The sequence below is a fragment of the Hibiscus syriacus genome, unplaced genomic scaffold (genome assembly GCF_006381635.1).
Source record: "Hibiscus syriacus cultivar Baekdansim isolate YM2019G1 unplaced genomic scaffold, ASM638163v2 tig00111273_pilon, whole genome shotgun sequence".
Lineage (NCBI taxonomy): Eukaryota > Viridiplantae > Streptophyta > Magnoliopsida > Malvales > Malvaceae > Hibiscus > Hibiscus syriacus.
In genome coordinates this window covers 1,691,326-1,698,270 of record NW_024063040.1, presented here as the reverse complement: position 1 = coordinate 1,698,270, position 6,945 = coordinate 1,691,326, and the positions used below count along the sequence as shown (strand labels likewise).

Below are 6,945 nucleotides of genomic sequence, written 5' to 3'. Positions count from 1 at the left end.
GCATATGAATTTGCAAGTATACTTGTAGCAAAAAGAGTGATATTTATTGTGTTAGAACTAATATTTATTTTAAGCTCCAATTCATGCTTTCACTGCAATTTATATTTTGGTTTCATTTGAATCTTCATTCTCACATAGAAACAAATACAGGCCAAATTAAAATCAATGACAAACCTGTGAATAGAGAAGAAATAGACGAGAAGAGAAGAACAGAAAGAACATAGGAACATGGAATACAGAGAGGAGAAAGGAAGAGAAGAGAGTCGTTAGAAACTTCAAAACATGTCCTTTCTACCATGACTTTCACTAAGGTCAACTATTTTAGTTCTTCTCACAGCCACCTCATCCCAAATCCTACAACCGACAGAAGAGCAATCTCTCAGACAAAAGAACATATCTAAAGCACCACTCAAATTAGTTCAGATCTCTCCCAAATGGTGCCTTTATAATACATCCTTGGAAAAACTACATCAATCCTAGCTATGACTTCATACTTTTGATTCCAAAACTACCATAAATCACAAAACATTCCAATACACACCATGATGTTATTCTTATCAGTTGAACTATCTAAAGTGATATATAAATGACGGAAAAAGCCATTGGCTTTAACAATGGCTCATACATTGATCTCATAAGGCTTGTTTCTTCCATTAATTTCAGAGGAAAATAATTCAAATGTCCCAATTAAGCATTGAAAATAGTAATAGAAGAAATCTCAAATTCTCGGGGTTCTGTTTTTCATCTTAATTAACAATTTACATTGCCTAAGATGAACTCAATTCCCACTTTTCATTCTTGAGTCCCTGAGGTCTCGACAACAGGTTACAGTCTTTTTGCACTACCCTGAATCTTTCATTTCACTAGAAGAACATAAACAAAAAACAACAATGATTCAAAGTGGTAAACATTGTAAGAACGCAACGAGCATCCATTTAATGAACCAGGGTAAGCCGAGCTCAAACAGTAAATCCCCAGAAAAACTCGTCCACATTTCTAATCACCCCATCAATCTACCACCATTCACAGCGATTCAAGCAAAATCCAGCAATGATTCAAATAGTGAACAATGTAAGAACATAACAGGCATGGATTTAAGGAACTGCAGTAAGCCGAGCTTCATATGTAAATCCCCGGAAAAGCTCATCCCCGTTTCCAGGCACCCCATCAATCCACCGCCATTTGCAGCAATCCCAAAGAGCCAGTCTCCGAATTTTCTTCCCGGAAAAGCAAACTCTATTCCCTCCTCCAAACACCTTAAATTTACTATCCTGAAACCACCTGAGCATCGCCTCTGGCATCCTTGTTGCCTCTTCCCACTCCATTGTTTCCAAATCCAATCTCAAAATCAAAATCGTCAAACCAGATTGATTAAAGGAATAACTCGATTTTAAACCCCCAATCATCAAGATCTTGTTCCCATTTCCAGGTACTAAACGCGGTCTTTTCATTACATCGAAAATGTCACCCCATTCATGCCTTTCCAAACATTCCCAGTTATTGTTCATCACATTTAAATTTAAATTTAACAAATTTTTGACAGCGCAAGAGAATAATTTCCACTTACTTCTCCACGGCGATCCCACGTCGCATAGGGCGAAAACGGAGTTGGAAATCACAATGGGGCTTCGGGGTTTGGAAGGTAAATTCGAAGAGAATTTGAGCCATTGTTGGGTTTCCTGAGAAAAGGAGAAGTAAAGAGCAGCCAGTTCCGTTAAGACCATGACTCGGTTCCATGAGTCAACTAGCACGGAGCCATGGCGCGACCAAGCCGAGCCGAGTTGAGGGAGTACTTTGTATTGACGAGTCAAGGGGTTACAAACGATGAGTGACTTGTTCGAGTCCGGAGTGTCAGCCCAGAGGTATAACAGACCGAGCGAAGACGCGACGGGGTGAGGAGATCGGAAGGGAAGGAAATCGAGGCTGAATCGAAGCCATTGATTCTGATCGGGATCGTAGACGTGGATGAAGGAATAGAGGGACACGTGGCGGTTGTGATGATTATGGTGGTGATGTGGGGGTCGGACAGCGAGGAGGTTGAGGTGGGATCGGGTGGAGATGAGGTGCATGAAAGACGGTGAGGTCAGGGTTTGGTTAAAGAGCTTGCAAACGGAGCGGCAGATCACGATTTCACGAAGAGAGAGGTAAGAGAATATCTGATTGAGAGTGTCTTCGGAGAGACGGCTGATCGGCGAATCCTCCATTTTCATGGACGGAGATCAGAGAAGAAGAATACGGTGCGAAGCAGGGAATCACACGGGATTTAAATAACATAGGAGGAGGCTTGGGGTTGGGTGTTGCGTAAAGAGTCTGGTTTCTTTTCCGAAAGGTGGCTAAAGGACTCTACGCCTTGTCTGTTTAGTCTCGCGTAGGCCAGACCCAAAAATACATATATTAGTATTTAGGCTTAATTATAAAATAAGTGCTCCAAATATAGTGTTTTTTAAAGAATAGGTGTCTAATCTATTTTTTTAATCATCCAAATGTCTAACATTATAAAAGTTATTACTTTAGGCGTCCGCACCATAAACGCTGTTAATTTTCTCTGTTAATTAACACATGTCACATTCTAGTAATTTAAAAAAATTATTTAAAAATAAAAAATTATATTTAAAAAACACAAAAATTTTGTAATAGCCCCAAAACTTTAAATACCTTAATTTCAACCCTTAAATCCATGTCGACCGCCATCCTTTGCTGTTGACGAAACTCCACCAGACCTCATTTTTCCCAACAATCAATAACTCTATGAAATCACGACCAATCGATATCTTGTACCTACGAACCCTAGGATGAAAATCGTTATCCCACACGATTTCGACAGCTAATCGACGACAACTATGGCGACGTATGAATAGGAGGATGGTAGAGACTACGTCGGCGATGGTGGTTGTGGCCGAAAAGATCAACGGTAGTGAACTAAGGTTAGGGTTTAGGATTTTTAGAGATTTAGATATTTTTTGTACTTTAAGAGAAATTAGAGTTTTTTTTAATAAATATAATAATATATTTAATTTAAAAAAATAAATATCAAAATTATCAGAATGTGACACATGTCACTTAACGAAAAAACTAACGACAATTATGGCCCGAGCACCTAAAGTGGTAACGTTTGTAACTCTAATTTAGGCACTTATTTTATAATAGTTTAGACACTTATTTTATAAATTGAACCTAATATTTAAGGGTAAATGCGAGATTCTGTTTTTAAGTAGTTGTATATACACCACGTAAGTAAAATTATATATATATAATTTTACTATCACCTCAAAAATTGATACACTATTAAAATATTAAAGAGTTACTTTTTTTAAAATTAATATTAAAATTAATTAATTAAGAGATAATTTTGTTATTTTTATGTCAATTTTTAATGACTGTAAATCAATTTATATATAAATTTTAATTCGATATATAATACGAGTCGTGAACATTTTTTAATCGGAATCAAGATATTCACAATCAATAATAATGACTAGTCTTCTTATCAAGCTTACATAGTCGCACGAGTTTTTTGTATTTTTTGTTTGAATAAGTCTTCCAAAATGTGGACGCTTTTGTGCTCTTGTAACATAATTTATTTCTTAGTGCAATTCTAATGAAGAAGAACCACTGAAGAGTGGCGCACCCTCAAGGTTGTCCTCCGATTCTAAGAGAGAGCCCAAGAGCATGTTAGACGTTTGAACATGCGAAACCATGAGAGGAGCACACCTTGGCGTTTGATTTTTGACCAGGCAAAACATTAACTGTTTAGATATCAAGAAACACTCCTAGCCTCTTTTCAGAGATATGGGGGACAAGACCTTAGTGGGTTGCTCTTTACCGATCACTCTTCAGCCTAACGACATTCAAAGAGTATATAATGCTTTCGAGTTATTAACTCGATGCCCTAACAAAGCGGCATGTATCATCAGAAAGATGCTCGAAAAATAATATTTTAAAGTTATTTTTCATTAATAAAATATAAAATGAAAACCATTTCAATTTGAATCAAATAAATGTAGTTTTTTTAACTTGTAAATTAAACCCAAACCAAAACTTAACCAAATTTTATAAGTGAACCAAAATAGAACCGAAGTTTAATAAAATCAAACTGAACCAAATACTATGATTTGAATCAGTTTTAATTCTTTTGCTGAGCTCTAATTCAGGTTCAAATTACTTTAAAAACTATTCTTAGTAGAGATCTACAATCACAATGCCCATAATCAACTAACACTATTGCAGATGCTACAAAGATCTTATCTCTACAACAAAAATAGCTCTTATATCTCTTAAGTCATGGTACAACATGGATTCCTGAAACGTGCAAGCAATTCTAGTATTGCTTGATCCACACTCCTAAATTTCTGGTAATCTCTAAGGAAAATGCTCATCGGGATCGAGTAATTTAAATTACATGGTTTAAATGTACTATTTCATAAAGATGGTGCGTCTTCAAAATCTTACCGTATATAGAAAAAGATAGCCTATTTGCCGAAAGAAAGTCACATTTACCTCCTTCCACGAGTTCCAGGACCCGACCTTGGGCCGGGGTGTCGAGAAAACTGCAGCCTCGAGTATTTAGAATCCGGGTCATGTTCATCCATTTTATAACCTGCACAATATAACAAGACTTACTCAGGAAATTAAAAAATATATATATTAACAAATAACAAAGACTACAGAATGTAGATGTTTTTGAGGGGGGAAATGTGTTTTAAAAGGAAGAAAAAGTTCCGTATAGTCAAAGGCTAGTTGGGTCTCTAGGTTTGACCAGATTTAGACATGATCTTGATCTCTAGGCTTGACCAGATTTAGACAGGATCTTGAACAAGTAAAAAACTATTACCATCCAAGCTTAGTTGAACACAGTCAAGTTGTTGGATAGCTATAGTTACATGTTTAAGATACAATAGTTTCATTATAGGAAAATAATTTTGTATAGAAAAATAAAATGACATATATATGTATATCTTTAATTATACAGATATTATTGTTACTTGATATTTGTGCAAGTACAACAACTGAGTTAGTACCGTCTAACTTGTAATTCTAACTAGGTCAAAAGCATTATATATGACATAGAAATATAGATATATGCATCGAGAAATGGATAATGGGAAAAATATATAGCTTAAAAAGCCATAGATATCAATCTTTCTCTCTTTGAGCAGTGGATACAGAAACCTAGCACTTAAGCCAAATGCTCAAGAGCACCAATATCATTCAATAGTATTCACTAAGGTTTCCTATGATCAGCTACCTTCTATAAATGTCAAAATCAAAGAAAGAAGAGATTACCTTGCAAGGCACTCATTGCAGTTGCCGCACATGCAGGACTTGAAAAATCAACAAAACAAAGGATAACAGGATCCACCACGCTGTATTACAATGCACCAGGTTTTACCATTCGATAGAACACTCTCAATTACGACAATTTCACGTGCAAAGAAAACAACAAATGAGCTATGCTACAGTAGACAAATGAAATATTTGGCAAGGCCTACTCCACTTACCTGTCGGGGTTCTTTGCTCACTAATCGTACTTCTTCATATCCATCAAATGGGCGAAAGATATCTAAAGCCTTGATCAAGGAATGTGAACCAACAATCGGAAGCCAGGTAAAAAAGTTAAAATATTGTATCATTGAACAGGTCAATATATCTTATCAAGCACTACACTAAATAGGATGCGGGCTATTTCCCGCCTTGTGCTGTCAGGAGGAAACCCTTCAACGTATAGTGTTGGAAGCATCTGGAGGTAGAGGAATAGTATCCCTACCTGGCCTTGTCATTGCATCTACCGGAACTTGACCACTAAAACCGACATTTTGACCATTTGGTGACAAATCTGGAGCAGCAGATCCAAGACGACCCATCACAGGAGGATCAGCTATTGGATGAGAAGGCATTGCACCACCAACACCCCTTATCAACCCACCAAATGTACTAACTTCTCCAGAAGTAAAAGAAGAAAGTTTCTTCAAAAGCAATTTGATGAACACTTTAGAATACAACAATGTAGATGCTAGGTGAGGAATAAATCAGAATGAGTAAAGGTTCAAGATGGTACCGTGCTCTGGAGATAACGATCATATGCTGATCCAATGGATTTCGTATCCTTCACAAATAGATGTCCAACTTGATCATCCTCTCTTGCAGATAATTATGCATCTCAAGAGCTGAATGCATTCCAGAAGGCGGAGCATCTGTCAAGTTGAATGTGTAACTCATTCTAAAAGTAGATAATGTCTTTCACAATAGATGCAAGGTGAAAAAAACATATTTATTAAATTTGTTAAAAACAAAATGGAAATCAACTTGTGCTTGCACTGCTAGTCCCAAGCTCAAATAAAGGAAGGCTGTGGGGCGCCTGTGATAGCCAGCAGGAAACCTATAATGCCTTTTGACATTAACCAATATAAGAGAACTAATGTTGGGGCAATTGCTACTAAACAATGTTCTGCATCTTTGTGCCCAGGAGCAAATGATAAATGGGCATGGGATTTTAGGTAATTGCCCCTGAGCAAAGTGCCACATCAACAATTGGGTATGATCTGAAATAGGATTAAAGGTCCATTCGCCCAAGCTAAGAGGCAACAAGGATTAAAGAAAGGCCAAACTTTAGTCTAGGTTAAGTATCTTGGAACATAAGTTCTCTTACATGTAATCAATCATGTAGAGGTAGCAGAGCATCACAACTGAAGAACACATCATGGTAGGGTCAGGGATGATTGAGTAAAAGCAGTTATTTAAAACAAATTATTTGACTAAAAAACTTAAGAGGTTGTAGGGGTATAAAGAACTTCGAGATAGACAAGCTAGGAAAGGAGTCTAAGAAGACTTTACAGGAATGCTAGAGTGAGGGGAATAAAAATACTTTGATAAATTGGACCCAACGGAGGGTGTTATATTTATAGGCTTTGCACAGAAGAGGGAGAAGCAGACTAGTCATTTGGGAAC

General features: G+C 36.9%; 1 protein-coding gene and 1 long non-coding RNA gene across 2 annotated transcripts; both read right to left on the bottom strand.

Moving 5' to 3' along the window:
* Positions 1–626: 626 nt before the first annotated feature.
* LOC120157701 (SKP1-interacting partner 15-like) lies at positions 627–2,350 on the bottom strand. The gene is made up of 2 exons (XM_039168759.1): positions 1,095–2,350; positions 627–935 (listed from the first exon to the last, which is right to left on the bottom strand). Exon 1 carries the CDS (start codon positions 2,208–2,210, stop codon positions 1,095–1,097), a length of 1,116 nt encoding a protein of 371 aa, XP_039024690.1. The 5' UTR covers positions 2,211–2,350; the 3' UTR covers positions 627–935.
* Positions 2,351–4,220: 1,870 nt separating this feature from the next.
* Positions 4,221–6,034, bottom strand: LOC120157530. The gene is made up of 3 exons (XR_005519146.1): positions 5,499–6,034; positions 5,284–5,363; positions 4,221–4,597 (listed from the first exon to the last, which is right to left on the bottom strand). It is a non-coding gene; the product is annotated as an uncharacterized LOC120157530 (long non-coding RNA).
* Positions 6,035–6,945: the final 911 nt, after the last annotated feature.

Coding starts and splice junctions, on each gene's coding strand:
- LOC120157701 (XM_039168759.1), bottom strand. CDS start 2,210: ATGAAAATGGAGGATTCGCCGATCAGCCGTCTCTCCGAAGACACTCTC.